This window comes from Passer domesticus, chromosome 7 (genome assembly GCF_036417665.1).
Source record: "Passer domesticus isolate bPasDom1 chromosome 7, bPasDom1.hap1, whole genome shotgun sequence".
Taxonomy (NCBI): Eukaryota; Metazoa; Chordata; class Aves; order Passeriformes; family Passeridae; genus Passer; species Passer domesticus.
In genome coordinates, this window is record NC_087480.1 from 19,048,634 (window position 1) to 19,075,520 (window position 26,887).

The following is a 26,887-nucleotide window of genomic DNA, read 5'->3' on the forward strand; positions in this document are numbered from 1 at the left end:
ATTGGCTGTGGGCGCTGCTGATTTACATGTGGCGCAGTGCAGGCCGGGAAGGGCCGGGTTTGAAGCGCAGGGCGGCAGCGCTGGCGCCATGGCCGCCCCTGGGCCGGGAGAGGCGGCGGCGGCGGAGGAACAGGAGCGGTACCGGGGGTAAGCGGGGATGGGGCTGAGCGGCTGGGAGGCTGCGGGGGGCCGCGGGCGGGCCGGGTCGGCGGTGACGGTAGCGGTAGCGGGCCGGCGCTCCTGGGTGTAGCCCGGGCCTGGCCACCCGGTGCTCACGGTGACTCCCACAGGCTCGTGACCAGCGCGAAGGCGGCGGCGGCCGACGGGGACCTGGAAGAGGCGCTGCGGCTGTTCCGGCTGGCGGCTGCCATCCGCCCCAGCGAGAAGCTGAAGGGCCGCATGCAGCGGGTGCAGGAGGCACTGGCGGCGGCCGAGCAGGAGCAGCAGCAGGAGGAGGAGGAGGATGAGGGCTTCGTGGACGTGTGCGGCAGCGGCCTGCTGATCTATGGGGAGATGCACAGGAAGCTGTTCCAGCACCAGCGGGAAGGTGTTGCATTCCTGTACCGCCTGCACCGGGAGGGCAAGCCTGGTGGCGTCCTGGCAGATGACATGGGCCTGGGCAAGACCATCCAGGTGATCGCCTTCCTCTCGGGTATGTTTGATGCCGAGCTCATCCAGCATGTCCTGCTCATCATGCCCACCACCCTGGTCAGCAGCTGGCTGGCTGAGTTCGCTCGCTGGACCCCCGGCCTACGCGTCAAGGAGTTCCATGGCACCAGCAAGACAGAGCGCACCAGGAACCTGGAGAGGGTCCAAAGGAAGAATGGCATCATCATCACGAGCTACCAGATGCTCCTTAACAATTGGAAGCAGCTGGCCAGCCGCCACGAGCAGGAGTTTGTCTGGGACTACATCATTCTCGATGAAGCACATAAGATCAAGTGCCCGTCAAACAAGACAACCAAGTGTGTGTATGCAATCCCAGCCCAGTACCGCATCCTGCTTACAGGCACCCCTGTGCAGAACAATCTGCGGGAAATGTGGTCCTTGTTTGACTTTGCCTGTCAAGGCTCCCTTCTGGGAACTGCCAAAACATTTAAAATGGAATATGAGAATCCCATTACCAGGGCGAGGGAGAAGGATGCGACTCCAGGTGAGAAAGCACTGGGGCTAAAGATATCAGAGAATCTCATGGCAATTATAAAGCCCTATTTCCTTAGAAGGACCAAGGAAGACATCAGAAGCTATCATGCTGATAAAGCTGATGCTCCTCTTCCTGAGGATCCAAGTGAGAACAAGGCTCCTGTCATGCCATCTCTCACTAGGAAAAATGACTTTGTTGTGTGGGTGTACCTGGCACCAGTGCAGGAAGAAATCTACAGGAACTTTCTCTGTCTGGATCATGTGAAGGAAGTACTGATGATGACCCGATCGCCTTTGGCTGAGCTGACAATCCTGAAGAAACTCTGTGACCACCCCAGGCTTCTGTCTGTGAGAGCCAGTATCCAGCTGGGCTTGGAAGAACAAGTGGGCTCCGAGCAGGATTACAGGATGGAAGCAGGTATCTTTTCAGGTATGAAGAAAATAGATCATCTCTCTGATGAGACTATGATCCAGGAGTCTGGGAAGATGCAGTTCCTTGTGGGACTGCTGGAACGGCTGAGAGAAGAAGGACACCGAACCCTGGTGTTCTCACAGTCGAGGAAGATGCTGGACATCATAGAGCTCGTTCTGTCTCGCCGACAATTCCAGATCCTGCGCATTGACGGCACAGTGACCCACCTGACGGAGCGGGAGCGGCGCATCAACGCCTTCCAGAGCAGCACCGACTACTCTGTCTTCCTGCTCACCACACAGGTTGGGGGCGTCGGCATAACCTTGACAGCAGCCAGCCGAGTGGTGATCTTTGATCCCAGCTGGAATCCAGCAACCGATGCTCAGGCTGTGGACAGAGCTTACAGAATTGGGCAAAAAGAGAATGTAGTGATTTACAGACTGATCACCTGCGGCACCGTGGAAGAGAAGATATACAGGCGGCAGGTATTCAAGGACTCGTTAATCAGACAGACCACTGGTGACAAAAAGAACCCGTTCCGTTATTTCTCCAAACAGGAACTAAGGGAGCTGTTCACGTTGGAAGATACTCGGACGTCTGCAACTCAGATCCAGCTGCAGTCCCTGCACGCCATGCAAAGGAAGTCTGACCTGCAGCTGGATGAGCACCTTGCTTACCTGCATTCCCTGGCAATGTTTGGCATTTCTGACCACGACCTGATCTACACAAGGGAGATGGCTCATGAGGAGCAGGTGGAGAGCGAGGAAGCCCATCAGTATATCCAGCGGAGGGTACAGAAAGCCCACGAGCTGGTTCAGTTGGAGTCCCAGCTCAGAGATCAGAGGATGGAGGGGATCAGAAACGCTTGTGAAGAGGAGTGGCAAAGACCATTGGGATCAGTTTCCAGGCCAAAGAAGTTATCTCCAGGGTTGAGTGACAAAAATAACTTTGTTTCACCACCAATAACTGATGTACATGAAAAAGACAAAGTTATTGATCTTACAGAGGATGAAGAGGCCCAGGTGCTTGATGTCAGCTCCAGAATGACAGCTCTGACTGTTGATGACTTGGATAAAGAGCAACTGGCACAAGGTGTGTCCAGTATGGAGACAGAAGTGCTCAATATCAGCAAGGCAGCAGAACAATCTGATATACAAGAATCTGAGCATGATCCTGAATCTAGCATTACACCATCATCCCCTGCGCTCGAGAAAGAGAGTCAGAGCCTCCAAGAGAAACAGCATTTGCAGGTACATTCAGACAGCTCGGCCAAGACAAGGAATGACCAGTCTTGGCATTGTCACAATTCCTCTGAGTCTGCCATGGCTGACGAATCTAGAAGTGAGGCAGAATTGGAAGAGCAGGTGGGCTCTTCAGTTCAGCTACTTGACCCACACACTGCCCTGTGGACAGAGCAGAACAATGTTCCTGAGCCAGCTTCTGCAGTGCTGAGTTTATCAAATGCTATGCCAGAAATCAATGCTGAGCTCTACAAGTCTCATGTGTTGGAAGACAGCTTGGAGGGTACATCTGCTCCTTCCTTCCAGGATCAAGTTGACTTCAATCTGGTTTTGGAAGAGTCTGAAGAGGGATGGGAGGATGCCTCAAATAGAGGAGGATCAGTGGAACACCCCGAGAAGGAGAGCTTACAACTCCAGTCAGAAAGCTTGTGTAAATCTCCAGACAAAGAATCTCCAAACAAAACTTGGCCAAGTGAGACCAGTAGCCATGGCAAACCCTGTCCCACAGCTGAGGAAGAGCCAAGTGCCTCCCTGCAAGGGAGTAAATCATTGGAGGAAAGCAGTGCTCTCTTTACTTTTAGTAGGAAGAAACGCTTAAACAGAATTGCTTCAGACAGTGAGAGTGAAGAGCAGCTTGAGCAAGTGGGCTCCTCTCCCTTGGACAGCACTCGGCGTGGACTTCTGGAAGGAATTAGTGCTTCCACCCCTAAATATGACACAACAAGAGCTAAAGCCATCTTTTCTCCCCAACTAAATAACAGTGGAAACAGGTCTAATGCTTCCAGGAGCTCGTTCATCAGCAGGTTGGTAGATGAGGTGGAGGATATTGGGGAAATCATGGGCACCACTGATGAAGACGATGATGATGATGGTGATGAGGAGCAAGATGGGCTTGTGGAAGACAAAGCCGAGGAATGCACTGGGGAATCTGCTGAGCCTGAAGAAGAACCTAATGGAGAAACACTTGGTACAAGTGAAGAGTCCTCCCACACAGACAGCGTGGAATCTGAGCAGTCTGAGGCAGAGGAGATGGAGTCATCTCAGGAGGAATCCACAGGTGACACTGAGCTCCAGTCAGGTGAGCAGATTGACTACTTCACCCAGGAAAGCACCTCTGAAAAGGGCATTGGGCAGAGTTCCTCTCCTGCTGCAGATTATGACACTTTGGTACACAGTGGGAAGAAACTTCAGAATGATGGAAAACTCCAGGAAGCTTTGGACTGCTTCCTGCAAGCTCTTGACATAAAAAGTGGAGATCCTGAAATTATGCTTCTGTCTCTGAACTTGTACAGACAGCTGGCCCAGAAGTGACATGTGTATGGCTCTGTGAAGACAGTCTGGCTGTTGCTTTTTACCCTATCTCTGCACTACGGCCCTGGGATCCCTGAGCCAGCTCCAGGCTAGTGCCTGCCATATACTTGTGTGACTTCAGCACCTCCTGCTTGAGGAAACAGCCCAAACATCCAGGTGTTGGATGCTGGGGAGGGAACTTCACTGTGGAGTCAACTCACAAAGGTGAAAATGGTTCATGTTCCTGTCCAATTATTCAATAAAAGAATGGTATTGTTGATGTCTAAGCCCAACTCTTTCAGTTTCTCTGGGTCTGGATTGAAGGCACTTGAGACAGTAGTTCATGTTCACACTCAGGTGTTTATTATTTCTTAACAGTGAAACAGCCTCACAACCATGAGTTCTGCAGCCTTTCATTAGCAAGGCACAAAAATGGCTGTCTCTTGTTACAAGGTCTTTTAAGACCAAAATAGCCAATTAAGAAAGGACACCCAGGTTATTTTCCCTTTTAACCCAATCACTAATCTCTCGAAGCCTGCAATGCGGACTTTTGTGCCCAATTACAAAATGCCACCCAAACACATGAAGAAGGAAGAAGGTAAAGAAGAACAACCTGCCTCCACCCTAAAACCCCCATCTTGCTTCATAATTATTTCTATATTCTAAGACCCCAAACTCTTAAGTTTTCCACATTGTGATATTACACACTTCTAACCAACTACACACCCATAATCCCAGTGCTGTTAATCAATTTTGGAAGTCTTCTCCATAGCCTTAGGTCAATTGCAGTGTTTTCTTGTGGGTCTGTGCCTTTAAGCACAGAAAGCTTAAAATTCTCAGCATCTAGGATTCCAACACCTCTCCATGCTGGCAGCCCTGGATTCACCTTTCCACTCTCCAGGTTTTGCTGCTCCTCTCCCCTGAGAAGATGGGTGCAGTACAGTCCCATGGCCACTGTACAGCCCAGCTCTGTGGTGCTGTGGTTCCTCCCTCCTTCAGGTTTTAAATAAGCCAATTTGGGTGCCTTACAGACCTTCCAGTTCCAACCCCTGCCACAAGCAAGGACTTCTTCCACTAGACCAGGTTGCTGGTCCAGGTGACCTGGTCTTGAAACACTTCCATGGATGGGGCAGCCACAGCTTCTCTGGGCAACCTGTGCCAGTGTTTTATCACTCTCACAAGAAAGAATTTCTTCCCGATATCTCTTCTAACCCTGCCTTCTGTCAGCCTGAATCCATTACTCTATCCTGTCATTCCAGTTCTGGATAGAGTCCCTCTCTGGCTCCCTTGTAGACCCTTTCACATACTGAAATGTGCTAGGAGGTGTCCACACAACCTTCCCCAGGCTGAACAGCCTGAAAAGCCCCAATTCTCTAAGCCTTTCTTCACAGGGGAGGTGCCCCAGTCCTCTTACCGACTTCATAGCCTCTTCTGGACTTGCTCCAACACTTCCATGTCCTTATGCCGGGGGCCCCCAGAACTATGTGCAGGACTCTAGGCAGGATCTTGGGAGTGCAGAGTAGTCCCGCTGCCCGTGTTCCTTTGCGTGCAGCCCAGGACATAGGAGGTTTCTGAGCTGGGAATGCTCACTGCTGGCTCATGGTTTTTCATGAGTTTTTTTGTTAACCATCACCCCAAAGCCCTTTTCCCAGGGCTGCTCTCAATCCCTTCTCTGCCCCTTCTGTAGCTGTGCCTGAGGATGTTCTGATCCAGGTGTAGAACCTTGTACTTTTCATGTGTTCCCATCTCTTCAGCCTGTCCAGGTCCCTCTGGATCCATCCTTCCTTTCCAGTGTGTGACCACACCACACAGCTCAGTGTTGTCAGCAGACTGGCTGAGAGTGCCTCAATCCCACAAACCAGCAGTTCAAGAGCTCCTAATTCGGGCTTTGAGTGACTCTGCCCCTCACCAACACAACCTCAGTCTGGTGTGTTCATCACTGGGCTCATCCTGCCAGTCTCACCTGGTAACAGCATAGCAGCAGATACAGATGTTTTCTTGTGCCTTGGCATTGCCTTCTGCAATACCACACTGTAGCACAGGACACCACACCTGCCTGAGCTGTCCAGTTTGGGAGAGGAGCTCTTTGTATTTGGAACCACAGCAAACATGGCAGACTCTGCTGGTGCAGTTATCTCAATGTGTTTTTGTCAAAAGAAAGAACAGGGCTCTGGTAGCTGGAAACAAGTGCTTTATTAACAGAGCACCATTACATGGGGCAGTATCTGCTCTGGGCAGCCTGTCTGCCCTCCATTGCAAGCCATTCATTGGCTTCTCTGAGAGTTCCATACTCAGCAAAACCAACACCCTGAAAAGGGAAGGAAGACCTTTTCTTCTTTGATGTTTCCTCCTCATCTCTGAGGTCTGTGCATGGCACTCACCTGTAAACAAAGCTGCTGCCTGTTGCTGGAGCTGTGGCTGGTTCGGGGGCTCTGTGGGCAGGAAGGGGATCATGGCTCTGGGCTGGATTCATGAGATGGCAGGAATCTTGTTGGGCTGCTTCCCTTGCACACCCCGCAGCACAGGGGAGAGCAGGAAGCAGCACACAAGTGTTTAGTGGTTTTTTTTCTTATCCAAACCTGCGTTATCTAGTTTCTTCCCCCAGCTCTGAGTGGGCAAGATGGAGTGGTAGGAAGAGATGAGTCTGCGCTCAGGAGAGCTCTTCCTCCCCTCCTCCCCTCCCATCCCCAGCTCTCTTCCCTGCCTGGCCTGACCCAGCTCCACTGTTACCCACCCTCCACTGAAAGGACTGTTCTGCAGCTCTGGAGCACAAACTGCACCACGTGAGCTGTCTGCATCCTCCTGGGGAGGATGGAGATGGAGACTAAGCCCTGGGGACCCCTCTGTCCCTTTCTGTATCATTTCTGTTCCCAGATAAAAACCTGGGCACCTGATTCTGCTGACAGACCATTATCCCCACAGATGTGGAGAAGCAAGAGGCTGGCCTGCCAGGCAACAAAGACTTCAACATCTATAAAAGGCTCTTGTTTCACCCTTCCCAGGGACACTTTACCTCTCCAGGCAGGGTCCTGCTCTGCTAGCACAGTGGCAGGGACAGCCAGCTGCCTCCAGGCATGTTGCTGGTTATGCCCAACTTACTCCAAGGCCAAGGTGTCTGGGACTCGGGATTCAAGCAGTCAACAAGGTCATCGTGGTCATTCACATTTTATTTTCTGCCTTCCACCATGATAATGTGGTATCCGAACTTGGTCTTGACAGGAGGGTCTGTGTACACGGGCTTGTCCATGCTGCTCACAGGCAGGGCAAATGCTGCCTCCTGGAATGGTCCCACCATGGAGCCTCTGGTCATCCAGCCCAGGTCTCCCTGAAGCAAGGGACCGTCAGGGTTAAGCTCTGAGACTCAGAGCAGGGAGGGGGGGTGATGTGGGACAGGTCCTGCTGGTGAGGAGCAGGACCCAGGCTCCTGCAGCCACTGCCCTGCCCCGGGTGCAGCACTCACTCACCCCTTGCCTGGCCTTGTCTTCGCTGTACTGTGCTGCCACCTCGCTAAAGCGCTGTCCGGACTTCAGCTTCTCCATGGCCTCCATGGCCCGGCCGTGCTTCTCGCACAGGATGTGCCGAACCTGGAGGGGCGGACAGCGGGGCTGTGGCGAGCGGGGCCGGCGGGCGGGACGAGCCTGCAGGAGCTGGGGCGAGCCCGCACCCTGCCTGGTCCCCGCCGCCCCCCGCGCTCACCTTGACGGCGCTGCCGCCTCCCTTCGGGCCCTGTGCTTTGCCCTCGCTGCTGCTGCTGCCGCTGTCGCCGCCTGCGAACCGAGCATCCTGACACCGGCCCGCTCCGCACCGACCCTGCCGGGCTCTGAGACCGGCTTGGCCCCCACCGCCCCCGGGCCCCCGCCCGGCCGGTCCCGGTCCCGTCCACGAGCCCCCGCCCGGCCGGTCCCGGTGCCGCCCCAGAATCCCCGCCCGGCCGGTCCCGGTGCCGTCCCCGAGCCCCCGCCCGGCCGGTCCCGGTGCCGCCCCAGAATCCCCGCCCGGCCGGTCCCGGTGCCGTCCCCGAGCGCCCGCCCGGCCGGTCCCGGTACCGTCCCCGAGCCCCCGTCCGGCCGGTCCCGGTGCCGCTTAGCCCCGCTCACCCTTCCCGGCTTTGCCGCCGCCTTTCCCTTTGGGCGCCATCTTGCCGCCGTGAGGCCCCGCGCTGCTCGCTCCACGCCGGGCGGGACCGCTCCTGCCCCGCCCCGAGGCCCCGGGCTGCCCGCCCCGTGTCGACAGGGAGCGGCCGGCCGGGGCCGAGCCCGGCGGGGGCCGCGGGGTTGTGCCCGCCCGGACGGGGCTGTACCCAGTGCCCGCCCAGGGCTGTCCCCAGCACTGAGGGCTGTCGCCCTCGTCCATCCCACCGGCCCCAGGATTCCAAGCCCAGTCCCAGTCCATCCCTCCCCACTTCCAGTCCTACCCCCGGCCTGTAGCCAGGGCCCAGGGCTGTCCCCAGCTCCTCCCCAGCACGAGGGCTGACCCCAGCAGTCTTCCCGGGCTGTTCTGCCCCTCTCATCCATCCCACCTGCCCCCGGGACGCCAGTCCGCCTGCAGCCCCTCACAGCGTCCCCGGACCCCGCTCCGGCCTGTCCCCAGTGCCCGGTCTGGGCCGGCCCTGACACCTCACGGTGTCCCTGTGCCCCCCGCCCCAGAGCCACTGGGGACACAGGAGTGCGCGGCAGACGCTGTGAAAAGGTAATGGGGCCAGTTCCCCTCGAGTCACCCAGGGCTGTCAGGGGGTGCCCACCTCCCTAGCCCCGGTCCCTCGGCAGCCCAAAGAAGCACAGGCACAGGCAGGCAGCAGGGAACACTTTACCAAGCTGGCGAGATAAGAAGTACAACATTCCACAGCTGGCACCTTGGCGGCCCCCACCCCGGGACAGGGCTGTCCTGCCAGCCGGACTCTTCCCGGGAACCCACTGCCTTCCCAGCGGAACAGCCGCAGCCAGAGGGAGCAGGGAGCAAGCGGCCAGAGACAAGCACTCAGCCAGGAAGAGCTCCAGGAAGAGCACATTCCTCTGGCCAGGGAAATTAGGATCTCCATCCCATGGCCAATCTCTGTCCCACAGCTGCTCTCTGGCCCACTTGGGTATTTCACCCCAGCAGCAATGGCTACTCCAGCTACCTACTCCAGCTGCCAGTGGTGCTGGGGTTGTTGCAGGGGGGTCCCTGCCCTGTGCTTGCCCCCAGCCCCCTTTGCCGGCTCTGTCCCTGGTTTCCTGAGCAGTCATGTGCAAAATGTACCTGTCCCCAGAGCTTCCCAAGCTGTGCCCTGGTCCCATCCCGCACCAGCACCCTGCCACTGGCTGTGGCCACGGGATGGTGGTGAAATGTGGACATTCATTAGAGCTTTTTTGTGATTTTTTTTCCTGAGTTTCTCAGCCTGGCTCTTAATTACAGGCTTAAATCTGCAGCCCTGGGAGAGGAAAGAGAGAGATGGGCGTGTACCAGGAGGGAGGAGAGGGGAACCCATGGGAGCCTCAGTGGGATCAGATCCAGGATGGCGGCAATGATGGGGAAGTGTTTGCCCAGGCTGTGCTCCCCAGGGATGCAGAGCTCCTGGTGGGGCAAAGACCCCCCCCCAGAGCAGCCCAGGAGCCCAGGCCCCTCAGAGGGACAGCTGAAGCACTGCTGTGGTGCCCTGCTGCTGCCTGGACCCACTGCACCGCTCCCCCTGCCGCACAGGAGGGTTGGAGTGTGTGGAAATACATCAAGAAATCAAGCAGAAATTTCCCTAAACACCCTGTTTTCTTGTCAGCTGTGGCTGGCCCTTCCTGTTTCTCTGGGTGTGCGGCTGTGCTCCTGCTCAGAGCTCATGTTTCCTCCCTGCCCCACCCTGAGCCCCACCACAGCCTCTGTTACTGGCTGCTGGGCCCCCATGCTGGAGCCAGGCCAGGAAGAGGCAGCTGGGAGTGAGGGGGACACATCCCACCCAGGGATGTGCACACCCTCTTCCATGGCCCCGTGCACATGCCCTGATGGCATATGTCCCACTTGGCCTTGCTCAGCTCCCTGGTGGCCAGTGGGCACAGGTGAGTGGTGGGCAACCCTGGGGGGACCCCGGCGTCACCAGGGAGGTAGCTCAGGTGATGTCCATCTGGATTCCAGCCACCATCTTGATAGCATCTCAGGACCTCTGGTGGCCAGGGCAGTAGAAGTTGTCACAGGGTCTGTCGTGGAGATGCAGCAGGCAGAGCTGGGAACGAGCTTCCTTTGCATGGCACAGCACCCTCATTGGCCCAGTTGGCAGCTGGGTGCAGGACCCCCGGCATGGGGGCTGGCAGGGAGTGGGGTGGCTGCCAGACCCCCTGTGCACTGAGGCCAGGGGGACTGGCAGTGGAGGTGACCCCAGGGTTTGTTTTTGGACTGAGAGCTGAGGAGCTCCAAAATGCAGCATTTTGGGGGCTTTCAAGGGGTGGGGGTTTGGCTTGAGGTGGTGGCGCTGGCTACGGACGCCAGGTGCCAGTTCCCTGTGTGACAGGGAGGATGCTCAGGGCAATGACAGGGAACCTCCTGTGAATCTTCAAAAGCAGCTGCAGATCCAGCCGAACCCCTGGCATCTTCCCAAAGTGCATCTGTGTGTCCAGCTGAATTCAACCAGGGGATCTCTGCATGGGAAACTCAAGGTACAATGTCAAAGGGTAGAGAATCAAACATCACCATTGTGCATTAGAAAATCTGTTTAAAGTACCACATGCCAAAGGGACCAAAGAGTCTCAAGTTGCTTTCCTGCGGGCATGGGGCAACTCCAGGGGCTGTGATCCTGTTCTGCTTCCTGGGCAGATGCCTTCAATCCCAGGAGCTGGCTCAGCTAGGGCCAGTTCCAGCCACTTCCCTTGTGGGAAGGGCCCAGATTTATGACAGCTTGGGGTCCAGCCACTGTCTCTCTGCCAGCAGCTCTCCAAGTAAGAAACAAAAGCAGAAGAACCCCCCAGCAGGATACAGGGGCTCCCCAGCATCCAGGACAGCCCTTTGCAGCAGCACTCCCTCTGCAGCCATCGCCACCCCTCCAGCTGGAGGGGCCCCTGTGTGGTCAGGGCTGGCTTTTGGGGCTGTTTGCACCGTCCAGCTCAGGGGCAAACTCTGTGATAACCCTCCGGGCCAGCGGGTTCGTGGTCTTGAGCAGTTCGGCAGCAGATGGCCGAGTACCAGGGCTTGTTTTACTGCTTTTCTTCTGGAGCAGGGCTTTAAAATCCTCATTCCTGCTGGAAGACTTCCCACTGCTGCTCGCTGCTGCCAGAGACTCACCAGCTGGGGAGCCTGAAGTCTTTACAGGTGAGTGGGAGGTGGGTCGGCTGCTGAAGGTGTCACCAGGCTCTTTCCGCCCCAAGACCTTCCTCTTTGACCTAGGCACCAAAGGGACACGGGTGAGAGCAGTCTGGGGCTGGGGTGAGGTCCCAGAGAGAGGGGCATGGTAGTGCCCAGCCTGCTCTGCTGGGGCAAGGTGACAACATGAGCACGGCAGGTGGTGCTCCTGGCAGGTAGGACTAATCTGGACCCTCCCTGCTGGTTGCACTCTGCTCAAAGTAGCAGCAACTGGGCTGTCCCCAAGGATGAACATTGGCCCCAGTATGGAAAATGGAGCTGTCATGGTGGAGGGACACTATCCTACACTGAGAGCTGTGACCGTGGATGCAGGGGCTGTCGTCTCCAGTGCATGCACCAGCCTTACCTGTGGATGACTGTGAAGAGATCCTCCGTAGTGCGGGATGTTGTGAACACCTCATCGTCCTCCTCCACGATGGACTCAGCTGTCTTGTCGCTGGCAAAGCTCTTCTCTTCTGTGCCGGCTTCTGCTGAGCTGCCTGTGGGCAGGGAGAAGACAGCAGTGATTGCCCTGTGCAGCATGGGGAATGCTTATGCCTCAGGTGATCCCACCACAGGGGTGGAGAGAGCCTCACCTTGCTCTGAGTCAGGCTTGCTGGCAGGCATAGTACCCACAGCCTTGGGGGATGGTGGATCCTCAGCGTCAGGGTCACAGCAGGTGGGGTCAGTGTCCAGGGTGATGATGGGGCTGGGGGTGGGTGGCAGGTCCCCCACAGCAGCTCCCAGCTGTGCTGGGGCTGGGATAAGCGGCAGGTACAGCACGCTGGGCTTTTTGGGCACTGGGGGGGGCACCTTGGCCTTCCTGCGCTCCCCCTCAGCACCACTCCGCTCTGGCCGCAGCTCGTCCAGGCTGCCCTGTGAGAGCCGCCGGGGCCCTGCTGGGGTCAGGGACAAGTGGGGCTCCCCCAGACCCCTCCTCAGCTCCCCTCTCCGCAGCACCACGAAGGCATCATGTGCCAGCTCCTTCTCCTTGGCGGTAGTGCCTGGTGGGGATTTGGGGGACAGAGGACCCTCCTCCTGCAGAACTGGGGGCTTAGGCAGGATGCACGGGGGGCGCCTGGCCAGTGGTGGCTTCTCTGCCACGGGTGGCTTCACTTTTCTCTCTGGCCCTGGGCACGGGATGTGTGCTGGCTCCTCTGTGTGCTCTGGGCCATCAGCGTTGTCCTCTGGCTCTGAGCGGCTGATGGAGCGGAGGCGGACAGAACGCAGGTCAGACTGTGTCACCACGGGCATGATGGGTGTGATGGGACTGGTCTTCTGGGCCAGCTTGCTGCCAAAGGTGGAGTCAGAGTGGTGCCGGCTGACCTTAGTCTTCCCCTTCAGGGAGATCTTCAGCCCTGAGAGGTCAAGGTGGGCAGGTGGAGTCAGTGGGAGGTCGAAGGATAGCCTGCCCTTGGGGCTCCTCTCCATGGGGGACGTAGGGGGCAGAGAGGATTTCCTCTCGGGGACCAGTGGCCTCACACGCACTTGGTGTGGGGAGTGCCCGAGGATGGTGGAGGTGGGTACGGTGGGGGTTGGGGTCTCTGACTGACTGGAGTACCCGCTGGATGGGGACATTAGCCCTGTGGGCCTGCCTGGTGAGGACGTCTTGAGGTCTGCCTCGGCAGAGAGCTGGGAGGGTGTCGTGGCCCTGGACACTGAAGGGGACACAAGGGACTCAGAGCTGCCCCGTGTCTTGGCACACTCAACAGCTGTGGTCCCTGTGGTTGTGCTTGAGCCAGAGAGGGACTGGTAGGGATCACTGCCAGCCCTCCAGTCTGTGAGGTGCCACTGGTGTGGGGCAGCTGTGCTGTTGGGCTCTCTGCCTGCACTCCCCTGGGGGTCGGTGTGCACCAGCCGATGACCCTGGAGCTCTGGTGGGATGCACAGGCTCTTGGGCCGCTGGTCCTTAGGCAGTGCCGCACTGAGCCCCACATCCCCGTCCTGCCCCTCTTTGATCAGCGAGACGCTGCGTGTGGGTGGCGAGGGCTTCTTCTTGGCCTTCTTCAGGGAGATGCTCTTGGAGCGCCGCCGCCGCTGCCCTTCAGGCTCCAGCCCCAGGGAGATGTTGTCAGTACTGGTGCTGCCCTCAGAGCTGGCACTGGGGTAGCCCAGGGCATAGTTGGCGCTGCCCCGCCGGGTCTCAGCATATGCAATGTCCACAGAGCAGAGGGACCCAGAGTCAGTGGGCACTGACAGCGACCGCTCACGGAACCGGCACCCTGCCCGCTCCACCTCCAGCTGTGCTGGGCCTGCCGCTGGCTCCAGCTCCTCTCCGCTTCCCGGCAAGAAATTCCCCTTGGCTCCCTGGATGCACACGGAGCTGGGGGGGGAAGCAGGCACTGGGCCAGAGAAAAAGCTGGGCCCATTGCTGCCCATGCACTCTTCTGTGGCATTGAAGAAGGAGGTGGAGGCGGCAGGTGAACCTGGGCTGGGTGATGGGATGAAGCCGCCTGGCGAGGTGCAGGTGGGCCCCTTGCCTGGGCCAGTGGTGAGGTTGGGGGGGCTCCCATAACCCAGGGGGGTCGAGGGTGGAGAAAAAGGGGTGCTCTGTGTCCCATTGCAGGCACTGGCACAGGGGTTGGCTGCCCCATCCATGGCAGCAGGTGGCTGGCAGCAGCGGGCCCCAAGGTCACTGAAGGTCTTCCTCAGTGGGGCTGAGAGGGGTGGACGAGGGCTGATCTCCTGAGGCGTCGTTCCCCTGCTTGTGGTCTCAGGCACAAAGCTGCAGGACAGGGACTCACCAATGGGTGTGTGTGTGCTCGATGTGGGGCCGTTGGCGCTGCCTGCAGGGAGAGACACAGCCTGGTGAGCACTATCCTGGCTCCCTCATAGGAATGTAGCCCTGCTCTGCATGCTGTCGCAGCCTGTCTTGAGGCTGCATCTCTGCCCAGGCATAAAATGTGGATCTGTTGGCTGGAATGTGCCATGGATAAATTAGCAGCCATGGCAGGAGGCTCTACCCATGGGGACATGAGTCCCATGGCAACCAAAGTGTTGCCCTGGTGCTGCTCCATGGTGGGGACACAGATGCGGTTCAGGAGGAACCAGGTCAGGAATTGCCAGCTGGGACAGGGAGGGACATGGTGGCTCACAGTGCCACCCCATCACAGGAGCCAGCAACCCTGCTCTGAACACCCCCAGCAGACAGGGATGCTCAAGGCTGTGGTGGGCTGAGGACTGACTGACGCCAAGGAGGAGCTGTGACCATCCTGTTGACAGTCTGACCACTGTCATGGGAAGAAACCTTCCTCCTACCCCGTGAAAACTGCCTTGGAGCAGCTGCTGCCATGGCTTCTCCCCCTGTCTCTACCTGCTCCAGAGAGAGGCTGGCTCTGATTTCTCTACACCTTCCAAAGGGCACAACAGGACAAAGCCCCTGAGCCACAGTGGCTGCTGCTCCCAAGGGTCCAATGCCAGCCTGGAAGCACTCCAGGCACTCTCACATGCACTCCAGGCACTCTCACATGGCATGGCCAGCTCGCCAGCCCCATCAAAGACCTGGCCAGGTGTGTGCCCCACAGCCATGGCACCCAGACAGGGTCTGCTCATGGGGAAGGTGGTCACAGGGAGCTATTGGAGCTGAGGCTGGGTGACTCCCACCTCAGAATCCTGACTCAGGATGAAGGGGCTGTCCCTGATGCCATGCCAGCTGCAGGCCAGCCCAGTGTCACCAGTGAGCCCAGCACCTCAGGGCCTTGGGAGGGCACAGAGTTAGTGTGATGCCTGCACCTCCCTGTGGTCTGGGTGTCCCCAGGAGCCTGTCTGTGCCTGGACTGGCTGCCAGCCCCAGGATGGCTGTGCCACCATCAGGGCAGTTCTAGGGGTTGCCAGCCCTGCCCGGGTGCTGCCTGCGCGGTTCTTGCCATCACCTTGGTCTCGCAGGGACAGGTTAGGGAATCCAATAATGGTCCGTCTACGCCGCAGGGTGGACTTTGGGTTCATCGCGGTCTCTGTGTTAAACAGGGAGTGACGAGCACTCGCGTGCCTAGCAAAGTGCTGCCCTGTAGCCAAAACAAACAGCGGTACGCCGCGGTGCCGGGAGCCGCTGCTGGGCCGGGAGCTCAGCCCCCTCCATCACCCTGTTCTCTGTGTGTCCCCAGCCTGGGATGGTGACACAGGTGGGAGTGTGGGATGCAGGATGTGGGATGGTGTGAGCCATGTGGGGTGAGCACCAGGGAAATGGAGGCATGGTGGGAATGCTGCAGATGGAGGTGGGATTGATGGAAAGCCACAGAGACCAGCCCTGCACTGCGTCTGTGTTAGTGTGGCTGGGCCCCACACCACGGTGTTGAGCTAGACTGGGGATTGTTACATGAGGCATGGAGAGGGAAAAGGGACCAATGTGGCCCTGGCACAGCTCTCCATGATGGAAGGAAAGCGCAGAGAGACACCTCTGCCCTTCAGAAGGGGCACCTCACCCAGCCACCAGCCCCCAACTCTGATCTGGGCCAGAGCATGGCACCTGCATCTGCAAGGACTGGGCAGGACCGTGCTGCTGGGAGCTGCAGCCCTGAGAGGATGAGCAGATGGACAGACGGGAGACAGGTGAGATGGTGCACAGTGTGTGGTAAGAGCCCGGGTGACAACAGACCTGGCTGGCTGGGCATTACATCAGGGATGTGAGACCTGCCAGCAGCATGGCCAGCAGACCAGATGCATAAAGCTGCAGACAGCACGAGAGATGGCTGGGAGTGATGGATGCCAGCATGGCCCTGCTGTCCCCTCTCTGCCCTGGTGCCCACCTAACCCACAGGAACACAGCCTGCAGCCACAGCTCCCTCCCACCACCCGTCCCCTGCCCCAGATGGCTGCGGGGGCGCATCTCTGCCTGCACCCTGTGTCCCCCCGCCTCGCCACGGGGTGCTGCCCTACCGGAGACATTGATGGGGACAATGTTGGTCTGGATGGAGCTGGGCTGGTGCCACTGCTTCTCCTCCACGGGGGGCAAGGGAAAGGCCCTGGGCCAGGGGGGCTGCTTGTCCGGGCTGGTGGGGAGGCTCAGGGAGGTGTCAGGAGGCCGAGCACTGAGCACAGTGCTGCTGGTGGTCTCCTCTTCGGCCGTTCGCTGGCTCGGGGGCTACGGGGAGAAGGCATGTCAGCCACTAAAGGACAAGGGTGGAACAAACAGGGACTTGCTGCCCGCCCTACCACCTCAGAACTCACCATAAGCACGAACTCAAGGCGCTTGGCAGGTGGGGGTCGAGGGGATGGTTCAGGGGAGGTGTCGGGGGGCAGGTGACCAGCAGCGCGGAAGGTCTGCCCGGTGACCCTGCTCTCGGTGTACTGCTCCTCATACTCCTCTGCAAGAAAAACGGCACCTGGGACCCTGCTCCTGCTGCCAGATCCCAGAGCAGGGGGGCATGTGAAGGGATGGTGACTGTCCCCTCTGGCTAGCTGGCCATCCCTGCTCAGGACAGACAGCTCAGAAGGTGAGGAAGGGAGACCCCCAGGAGGGGAACTGAAGAAGTGCAAAGACGCCAGCAGCTTGCCCCACTCCTCCCGGGGTGCAGTCAGGTGATGTGGTGGGTCTCACTGGGAAACAGCCCCACTGGGGACAGCCAGGAACTCAGTGTGTCCCCATCCTGTAATTGTTGAGCTAATTAATGCTGGTGGCTGTGGACTGGCGGAAAGCAGGGCTGCTCAGGCTGACTTAATGAGATTACAAGCTGGGGGATGGCTGGGCTGCTGATCTCATCTTGATGCTTGAGGAGCATCTGAGCCAGGGCCATGTGACAGCCTGGGCCAGAGACTGGAAGGAAACAAAATCACTGGCCACGTTGATCAAGTTAGGCAGATTAGTGGTAGGTCCCTTAGGCTCTCATGAGAACTGTGCTGTGTAGGGGCTCGTGGGTGCCCTGGTGGCCCCACTGGCATCAGTGGCACCAGCAGGCAATCCTGGTACCAGTTGCTTTGGCACTTGCAGCCGTGACTTGGGAGCAGAGATCAGTGAGGGACTCCTGGAGGCTGGGACCCCCAGGACCCAACTCCTGTGGCCTGGTGAGGTCCAAGGAGTGGCTCAGACATACGTGTGGGAGATGAGCTCACTTTCATGGTGGTCACCTAGCCCGGGCAGCACCCACCCACCACCCTCACCCAGCCCTCTCCAGCCCCTCTCCTTGCTACCTTGCAGCAAGCTCTGGAGGTTGAGCTGGGCCTCCTGGTGCAGCTGCTCCATGCCCGGTGGGCGCCCAGCTGCCAGGAAGACGTTCACAGGCTGCTGCCATGGCAGCTTGGCAGGGGCGGCTTTCTTGCTCTCGAGGTCCAGGTTAGAGGTGGCTGCAGGCAGGGGAGAGTGGGGTCAGAGGCAGATGGGGGGCAGCTTCCCTGCGGGTGCTGCCGTGAAACAGTACGGTGGCAGCACAATGCTCATCCCACCCCAGCTCTCCAGGAATGCCGGGGTGTGCTGCATCCCACCCTGGCAGGCTGCTGGGACCAGCCCTCAGTGCCGCCGCCACTCTGGGGGCTGGACGCTGTCCCTGAGGGCTGCCAAGAAGGGAGCTGGCTGAAATTGGGGAAGGAAGCCAGCACTGCCACCCGTGCCTAACCGCGCCCGGGCGCAGGAAACGCTGCACACTCTGGTGGAGCAACATCCTGGCTGTGGAGGAGCAGAAGTTGCAACTGAAAGGCAGGAGCCAGGGACCTGCTGCTTCCATTGCACTGCAGCTCAGGGCTCACATGCCCTTCCCCAGCATGGACACCCCCAAAGCTCTCCAGGGAAGGAAACCTCTTTGAGGATTGCTCAGACCCTCTGAAACACCCCGATGGGTGGAAAAGTCCCTGGGAGCAGGATCTGGGCTCAGCAGTGAATTGGCCCTGTGGGGAGCTGAGTGCTGCTCCCACAAACATACTTTGCCATGGGAACACTGCAGCCCTGCCTACACTGCTCTGAGTGGAAGTGGGTTTGTACCCAGCATGGATTCAAGGGAGTGCCACCATTGGCACACTGCCTCCAAGGGCACCCATGCCCTGTCAGGCACAGAGTGGGTCTCCATGAGCTTTACACAGTGATATGGATGACCAGGATCTCATCCCTGGATATGTAGGGCTCATCCTCCACTCCATGGTCTTGTCCCCATCCCCATCATTTGAGATGCTCTGATTACCAGTGTGTGTGACAAACACTTCCCCTCTGCCACCTGCAGTGCAGTGCCTGGCCCCAGGAACACACCACTGCCCTGCTGCCAAAGCCTGCTCCATGCCAGGTCCCAGGTGAGGCAGCAGAAGCAATCCCACATACCTGGGAAGGGGAATGGCCCCAAAACAGCTGTGGGACGCCCAGCACAAGCCACATTTCCCTCTGCCTCCATTGGTCAGGAAGCTGTGGTCCAGCTCATCTGCACTTCACTGTGAGCATCCCCCCTGCTGCTCATGGTGCCATTCTGCCCCCATGTGCCTTCCTGCCCGCAGATGCCCTCCTGCCTACAACACTCCTGTGCCCCTGGGTGCCCTCATGCCCACCCTTCCCCTGGCTAATGGAGCCCGCACAATGCCCAGCACCCCAAAGCAAGGTGCCATGTCCCCACCCTAGTTACTTTTACAATTTGTTTCCATAACAACGGGCCTTAACACTGGGGTTTTTTTTTTTCCCTTTTTTTTCCCCATTCCTCCTCCTCTAAATAATTTGACTTGTTTCCATACCAACCAAGAGGTGTTGGGGTGTATATGTGCATGTGTGTGCCATGCACAGGGCAAGGTTGGGCATCTGCCCAAAAACCTGACCCCCAGTGCCAGGGGCAGAGACCACACCTTCCCCTCCGCAGACTCCAGACCCCACAATCTGTTGTTTTTGGCGAGGTGGGGGATCCAGTGCTACCCGTCATTTCTGAGAACAGCCCAGTGGTGCACCCCAAATCCTGGCTTGCTGCACCCCCTGCCTGGCTCACTCAGCCCCAGCCTTTGGTCTCAGCACAGCTGATGATCCTCACCTTTTGCCCATATATCCCCCTGCAGCCACCCTCCACCAAGGGCTCAGGGACATCCTGAGCAGCCCCTGCTGCCCCTGCAGCTCTCCAAGCCCCTACTGCCGTGCCCGGAATACGGGAGCTCACCTCTGCTCCTCGGCCCTGCTGCCGAGTCACCCCAGCCACCCACGTCGGGTGCCGACCACGTGGGCAAACCACAGCAGCGAGGCCGGGGCCGCCCTGGGCGCGGCGGAAGCGTGGCAGCACCCACGCCCAGCACCCTGCCCCGCCGCGGGGCAGCTCTGGCCACAAGGGAACACACAGTGCTGGGGTCCTCCTCCGTGGAGCTTCCCCCCCTTTGCTGACACATGCTCATTTGGGACTGTGAGTGACACTGCAGTCCTGAGCCAGTGTGGGCTGTGGTGCAGGCACTGCTGGGCTGCTGACATTGCCGAGGTGCTGGAATCACCAAGGCACAGGCACCGTGGGCTCCATCTTCCCAGCAGGGGAGAAGGGGCGGGGGCAAGAACCGATGAGATGAGCACTCTCCTGGCGCCCAGATGCCCCAAACATGCACTGCAAGGACAGTGCTGTGCCAGAGTGAGCAGCACCCTGAGGCTTTGGCTCCCTGGGAGCAGCCACTCTGAGGGTGTTTCGCAAGCAGTGGCTCTGAGGGTGTTTTGGGAGTAGCACGCCAAGCCCAGCACCGCATGGCAGCTCGGCAATGGGGTGTAAGGAGCCAGCAGTCCTGGTTCAGTGTCACTGCCACAGTGCTCCTGAGAGACAGGCAGTGTTTGGGAGCAGCCTGATGCAGGCTCAGTACAAGGGCAGGTTGTAAGTGTCCAAGGAAGCCCAGCTGCCACCTCCATCTGTGGGCATGGGATGCCCCAGCCAAGCGGGAGTGTCCAGCAAGAGGAGACACTGGCTGGCCAGGATAGCAGAGCTGAGCTGAGCCAATGCCCTTGGCAGTGACCCTCCTACCACTCTTATCAGCAACAGGATCAGAGCACAAAACACCTCTGAGGGGTTCTCACCCCATAGCAAACGACTGCACGACATGAAGGCATCCTGGGACAGCAGAGCCAGAGGGACAGCTCCATCCCACCAACCCCAGCAATCTAGACCTAAACCTGGCCAGCCTTTCTGCTGAGGAAAACTGAGGCATGGCTGGTGGGGGTTCACCATACTCCTTGATGGCACCAGGCACCCTCCTGGCCCCAGGGTGTGCAGAGAGGAGCAGGCAGCATCCCCTGCCCTGCCTGCCAATGGATATCTGCCTGGAATGTTCCCAGAGTCAGCACCATCAGCTGCAGCAGATGCAGCAGCCTCGGAGTCCTGCTGAGCATGAACCAGTGTCCAGGCTCAGGGTGTTGTGGCCGTGGCAGGTACACAACGACTGAGGCTGGATTCCAGGGAAGTTCACTTGAAGGGGAGCTGAGCTCTACTCTCTCCTGCAGGAACAGCATCCCTGCATGACCCCCAGCCCCTCAGTATCTCCTGAGTCACCCCTGCTCCATGCCAGCATCCCTACTCACCCACAGCCCAGGCATCCCGAATCCACAAGGAGATATTTGACAGAGCCATCAGAGCTGTTTCAATCCAGGCTGAAGCTCCTGTGAAACGATCCTCTCACTTGAATTCACTGCCAAACTTCTCTCTCTTAGGCTTGCTCCCCACGTGCAGGAGGTGCCGGGGGCACGTCTGGAGCCGCTCGGACCCTCTGCCAGCGTGGAGCACTGTCAGGAATGATGTAACGGCAGCAGCAGGCGATGCGCCATCAGCAGAGCAGCCATGGCAACGGGCACGGGCACAGCGGCAGCGGCCGCCGCCGGTCCGGAGCACCGAGCACGCCGGAGGGTGAGGGCAGTGAACCGGGGGGCCGAGCCGATCCTGAGAGCAGCCCGAGCCCGCCGGCCGGAGCGGGTGCCGCAGTGCCGGCACCGAGCGCCACCAGCTTCAAGCGAGAGCCGCGGCCTGCCCTCGATCCCGGACTGCTCGCTGCCGGCGCGTGCGGCTTGGGGACATTCCCGTGGAATGAGCCAGGCGCATGCTGCTCCACGGCGAGCGGAGAGGAAGTGAAAAGAGCACACAGAGGGAGCTGGCAGCAGCCGCAGAAACACCTCCTGTCCTAAGCTCACCCCCTGCCGAACCGGACCTGCCGGACCAGCTCCCTGCGGGATGTGGAGCTGCGTCCACATGCACGACAGCCTCAGGGCCGGATGCCCACCCAGCTCTGAATGAAATCCTGAAGCGACCCCCTGCTGACACCCCCAGACCCAGTGCCACAAGGCATTGGTGCTCACTGAGCAGACCTGCCCCGTGTGCCACTTGCACATGCAGTGCCTGGGATGAGCCCTCACTGGGGAAGCCAAGAGACTGTGCTTTCTCCAAATCTGACCCTCTCCAGGACACCTCCCGCTCTCACATGTCTGGTGGCACAGCTTCAATCCCCCAGCGAGGCAGGGCCACCTGCACAGGTGTCTGACCTGCTGGTGGTTGAGGCCAGAGGGGCAGAAAGCCTTTCAGAGGCGCCATGCCCAGACCCCAGCTTGGCCATGCCAGGACCCTGGTACAGCACGTCCCCGTGCTCCCACACAGATGCCCAGCAGGACCAGAGGCACTGAGAAACAACACTGTCTTGACACACCGGATCTGCCGGAGGTTTTCGGCTCTTCTGCTCTCCCAAGCTCCCTGTCTAACAAGGAATCAGCTGCTTTTTGTAGTGATGGGAGATAAAGGCACTGCAGAAGTTGCTGGTGGCAGGGCAGATTTGGCAGCTGTAAGGGTCCCTCAGCTCATGGGGAGAAAGCTGGATTATGTGAGGTTTCTATGAAAACCACTAGCAGCAAACCAGTCCATAAGGTCCCTGTCCATCTGCAGGACTCAGAGCTGCAGTGTGCAAGGACACTCAGTCCCAGCAGCAGTGCCATGGGCCCTGGTCAGGGAGTTTTGGCAGGCCGGGAGGTGTGTGTGCTGCAGGATTTGGCCGGCAAGCCTGGCCCAGGAGGAACCCACTGTGCCATTTGCCCGTGCTGTGGGGATGGGAACCGCCCACAGCTGTGCTGGCAGCAGGGCTTGGCCCAGGACCATGCTAGCCAAGGTGGACTCAGGCTGCTCCCTGACAGGGGCTGAGATCCATTGCTCCCAGGGCCAGAGCAGCAGCACTAGGGCAGGCACCAGAGCCCCAGAGCCTGGCTGGACCCAAATTCCTGCACCAAGCCCTCTACCATGGGCAGTAGGACCAGCGCCCAGAGCCCTCTCCCAGCCCTGCTGTGGCTCCTTGGGAGCCTCGTGCCCTCCTCATACTGCAGCCCTCACTCTTCCATGCTTCCCAGCAAAACTCCAGCCACAAATCTTTCCTGAGAGCCTCAGGAAGCCTGGCATGGCAACCTGTCAGATCCAGCCGGTCCTGGCAGCCCAATATCACTGCGCCATGGCCAAAGGAACCACTGGGCACAGAGTGGCCATAGCTGGTTGCCCACCAGCCTTCCCACGGTGATGTCCTCAGCCTGGCTGGGACTGTTTGGTGGCACATGGAAGCCCAGACAGTGCTCACCACTCTGCCCAGGGTGGGCTGCCTGTGCCAGAGGCTGCTTCCAGAGGCTGCTTCCAGGAAAGCATGGCTTCCCGAACTGTGCCCAGCTGGTTTTACACTCCGCGGGGCCAGGACAATGTGAGGAAGTCGCCTGAGAGGGAAATGTGGCCAGAGGCCCTGGGACAAAGGGGCCTGAGACCTGAAATCAGCTACAGGAGGACTGAGAGCAGTGACAACAGCGAGGGTCCTGGGTGTCTGTGATGTTTGTGTCGACCCTGTGTCCACGGTCCCATGGTCCTCCCTCCTGCTGTCAGCACCACGTGGAAGCTGCCAGGAGGGCACAGAACCACCGGGACAGGCAAAACCTGTCTCCGCAGGACTGATGAGTGGTCAGTGGGACACGTGGGCTGGGAATCTCTGTCTTTCTCTTGCTTTGTCAGAGAAAGGACACCCGACTAGGCTGGGGTATGGCAGAAGGATTTAAAAGGGACAGGGACACTCCATAGCTCAAGTCAGTCTGGGGAAGGTGGCACAAAACTGGTACTGCTGGGCAGCACTGACCCTAGGGGCTATTGCATGGCCTCCAGAGGGTCTGTGCCCAAGAGCTGCCCCCACACCAGAGTCCTGCCCTGCAGAGTGAGCAGTGCCTGCAGATCCCACCGCCCCCACCGCCCGCCTCAGCCCTGCCCTACTGCCTGCCTTACCTGCCCGGTGCCAGGGTGCCAGGAGCCACTCCACCTTGGCCATGGCTGTGAGTGCCGGGGGAGGCTGCTCGCTGCGGCCACCCAGGAGCTCCTGCCTCAAACCAGGCCGAGAGCACTGAGCTTCTCCCCGTCCTCGCTGCCTCCAGCTCCAGCGGGGAGAGGAAGCGACCAGGAACTGACTGTTTGAGTCAGCGCCACAGCCCATTGTCCTGGCCCCGGCCCCTCTTCCTTCCCCGGGGAAGGACGGTGGAGGGACCGTGACTCTGCACAGCCCATCCCACATCCACCCGCCCTGACAGTGGGTCACCCAGGAATGCACATCCCTCTAGGTACATCCCTGCTGCAGCACCTGGAGAGGATACTATAGCCAGGACAGACTGGACTCCCTGAGCTGGACAGGGTCATGGAACCAAAATATCCCCCAGCTGTGGCTGCAGCACCATCTGAGAGTGGTGGGTGACCTGGGGGGACACAGCACGTGGGGCCCTGTCCTCTCAGCAGAGCATAGCTGTTCCTACATGGAGCAATCACAAGACTCCTTGTGGGGAAACCAGCACCTGGAGCCTGTGGCTGCCCCTGGCCCAGCTGAACCGCTGCCCGCCAGCTCCCACAGTCCTTACAGCTAACAAAACCAGGGGCCCTCCTGAACCCCCTGGCTCTAACCTGGGAGCTGCCAGAGCTCCCAGAGCTTCATCTCACTTCAGCTCCTTCCAAAGACTGCAGCAAGGGCTCCTCAGGGACCACTTTCCCGGTGCCCCAGGGCTTTGTAAAGTTGAGCTGGCTCCTCCCAGAGGATGGAGGCTCCTGGGAGCCAGGGCTTCGGGAGAGCCAAGAATGCTGCCCCAAGCACAGGCTTCATTCAGGAACATTCCCCACTAGCAGCGACCCACACCCACCACAGGGCTGTTCCTTATGGAGCCTCAGCTCCCTCCCCTTAGCAGATAAGCTCCAGCCTGGATCTGCTGCCACCTCTCTGCATGGAAGCTTGTGTGCAACTGCTCAGGGATGCCCCAGGCACTGAGGTCCCAGCAGCCCTATGAGTGCCCAAGTATTTGTTCAAGCTTTACATCCAAGACAAGTTTTGAGCCATGCAGTGCCAAATCCCACCCTTCCCTGACCCCAGCAGCCAGATGCAGCTCTCTCCAGGGAGACCAGGCACCTGAGGGAGATCTGCTGGAGATCCCCAGGCTGGAGGGCAACTGTGACCTGAGGACAGAGATGAACCAGCCACGGCCTGGCCCACAATCCTCCTTGGGCCCTCCCCACAGCTCCAAGAATTCCTTTGACAATCCAGAACTGTGATTAGTTCTCCGTCTGAGTGACACCAGGTGGGAGAGGCAGGCAGGGGGCAGAGGAGTGGCTGATGCCCTGGGCACTGCTCATCTTCTATGCCTGCAAATGGGAGCCAAGGGCACTGTGCTGGGTGGTGAATGGCACAGCATCCCTCATCCCCCACAACCCGTGGTCCAGGCACTGCTTCCCGGTAGGGAATAGGCCAGCATCCCATGATCCCTCTGAGTCCCACAGCTCCAAATCACTGCCTGCTTCCCATGGCCCCAAGAGGAGAGCCAAGGATGATGTGATGGACACCGACCAGCGCCATACCTCTCACCCCCTCCGACCTGCAGCTCAGCCTCTCTCCTGGTCGCCTCCTGTGCAACCCCAAGTTCTTGTGCCCCATTTCGGTGCTTTGCACCCACCATTACAACAGCAGTTGCAAAATTAGACGACGTCAGGTTGTGCTGCCACCCTCTCTGCCCACTTATTATTAAGCTGTGACAGTCATTTCGGCTGTGACAAGCAGTTCCCATTCTCCTGCAGTTTCTAAGCAATCTTCCCGAGGTTTCTCCCAGGGCTGTCAGTTCCCTGCTGCTGCCCACACTGCTGTGTCCTGCTCCCAGCCAGCAGGCAGGGAAAGGGCAGCAGGAGCTGGGGCCAGCAGAGCCCAGCAGGCTGCACTCTGTTACTCCAGGACTCTGACGGGCCTGGTGCCAGGACTTGTGGCAGACCCCAACTCCTGGCTCTTCTGGCATTCCCAGGAGCTGCGCGGAAGAAGAGTTGGAGCACTGGGGAGGATTGCTGAACTGCCTGGACCAGCTACATGGGGACAAAGGAGTGACCAGACAGGTCCTGTTCTCTGACCCTGCTTCCTCAGAGGGCACCTGCCCTCACTGCCCACTCCCAGCTCCAAGTGAGTCCTCTGCTCCCTCTGCTCCCCCTCAAAAAGCTCCCTGCAGAGTTGCAGGGCTGCCTGCCTCCCCGAGATTGTTTGTGGTACAGGAACCCCCAGACACCCACCACCACTGCGATGTGTGGGAGAAGGGAGCTGGGCTGCGGGGGCTGCACAGGCACCGGGCTCCCTGCCTGGGGGGGCCCAGCTCCAGGGACAGCAACTACAGGGGCTGGCGACCCACACCTTGGGGCCGCATCCCTGTCCCCAGGGCTAGCTCCCCACTGCCGGGGCTGCAGCCCCAGGCCCAGGACTGGCTTCCCACACCTTGGGGCTGGATCCCCATGCCCGGGGCTGGATCCCCATGCCCAGGGCTGGTTTCCCAGTCCATGGGGCTGGCTCCCTGTAACCCGGGGCTGCATCCCCGTAGCTCGGACAGCCAGCACCTGTCCCACACGCGGGGGGACCGCGGTGGCCCCACCGCCAGCCCCATCCGTCAGGAGGGCAAGCCGTCCCCGTCAGGAGGCCAAGCCTCGGCCGGGTGACCTCTGCCCGTGTCCTCCAAGCGACCCACCGGCACCGGGCAGCGAGGAGTGCCGAGCCGCAGCCCGAGCAAGCCCGAGCCGCCCCCCGTGCGCCGCCGCAGCCGGGGGTCGCGGGGGTGGCGGTGCTCCCGGGGGCGGCGGGGGCGCGGGTTCGGTGCCGCCCCGCCCGCGCCGGTACCTGTTGCCGAGCGCATCCTGCCCCGCCGCTGGCTGCGCGGCCCCTTCCGCTGCGCGTTGCCCATCCTCCGCCGCCGCCCGGCCCGGGCTCCGCGCGCCGCCGCCCCCGGGCCGCCCCCCGGCCGCCCCCCGCCGGGCCCGCCGCGCCGCGCGGGGAGGAGCCGCGGGGCCGGGCCGGGCCGGGCCGGGCCGCATCGCTCCGCTCCGCGCCGCGCCGCGCCGCTCCGAGCCCAGGCGAGCAGAGCCGAGCCGCGTCAGGCGGCACCGGCACCGGCCCCCGCCCCGCCGCCCCCTCGGAGCCGAACGGGCGCCCAATGGCGGCGGCTGCGGGGGCCGGGCGGGGGCGGCGCGGGACTCGGGAATACCGGGGTGATGGGGAGGGGGTGGGGGGATTGGGGCTGGGGAGTACTGAGGTGATGGGGATGGCAGTACCGGAGCTGGACACCCCCCGGGGCGATAGGGATTGC

General features: G+C 59.8%; 3 protein-coding genes across 7 annotated transcripts; 1 reads left to right on the top strand and 2 right to left on the bottom strand.

The window, feature by feature from the left end:
• The first annotated feature begins 6 nt into the window (after positions 1–6).
• Positions 7–4,373, top strand: ERCC6L (ERCC excision repair 6 like, spindle assembly checkpoint helicase). The gene is made up of 2 exons (XM_064427340.1): positions 7–147; positions 291–4,373. Exons 1-2 carry the CDS (start codon positions 89–91, stop codon positions 4,105–4,107), a joined length of 3,876 nt encoding a protein of 1,291 aa, XP_064283410.1. The 5' UTR covers positions 7–88; the 3' UTR covers positions 4,108–4,373.
• A 2,862-nt stretch (positions 4,374–7,235) lies between these two features.
• Positions 7,236–8,390, bottom strand: PIN4 (peptidylprolyl cis/trans isomerase, NIMA-interacting 4). The gene is made up of 4 exons (XM_064427355.1): positions 8,184–8,390; positions 7,783–7,853; positions 7,551–7,670; positions 7,236–7,411 (listed from the first exon to the last, which is right to left on the bottom strand). The coding sequence occupies exons 1-4, from the start codon at positions 8,221–8,223 to the stop codon at positions 7,253–7,255; spliced, it is 390 nt and encodes a 129-aa protein (XP_064283425.1). The 5' UTR covers positions 8,224–8,390; the 3' UTR covers positions 7,236–7,252.
• A 486-nt stretch (positions 8,391–8,876) lies between these two features.
• Positions 8,877–26,599, bottom strand: NHSL2 (NHS like 2). Of its 5 annotated transcripts, none has more exons than XM_064427343.1 (8): positions 26,422–26,599; positions 17,512–17,664; positions 16,552–16,688; positions 16,261–16,465; positions 15,258–15,338; positions 11,982–14,171; positions 11,753–11,885; positions 8,877–11,426 (listed from the first exon to the last, which is right to left on the bottom strand). In XM_064427343.1, exons 1-8 carry the CDS (start codon positions 26,483–26,485, stop codon positions 11,114–11,116), a joined length of 3,276 nt encoding a protein of 1,091 aa, XP_064283413.1. In that variant the 5' UTR covers positions 26,486–26,599; the 3' UTR covers positions 8,877–11,113. The 5 variants fall into 5 exon arrangements, with proteins under 5 accessions (XP_064283413.1, XP_064283411.1, XP_064283414.1 ...); XM_064427341.1 differs by having other exon boundaries at positions 15,258–15,389; positions 26,422–26,597; XM_064427344.1 differs by lacking the exon at positions 26,422–26,599 and adding an exon at positions 20,825–23,276.
• Positions 26,600–26,887: the final 288 nt, after the last annotated feature.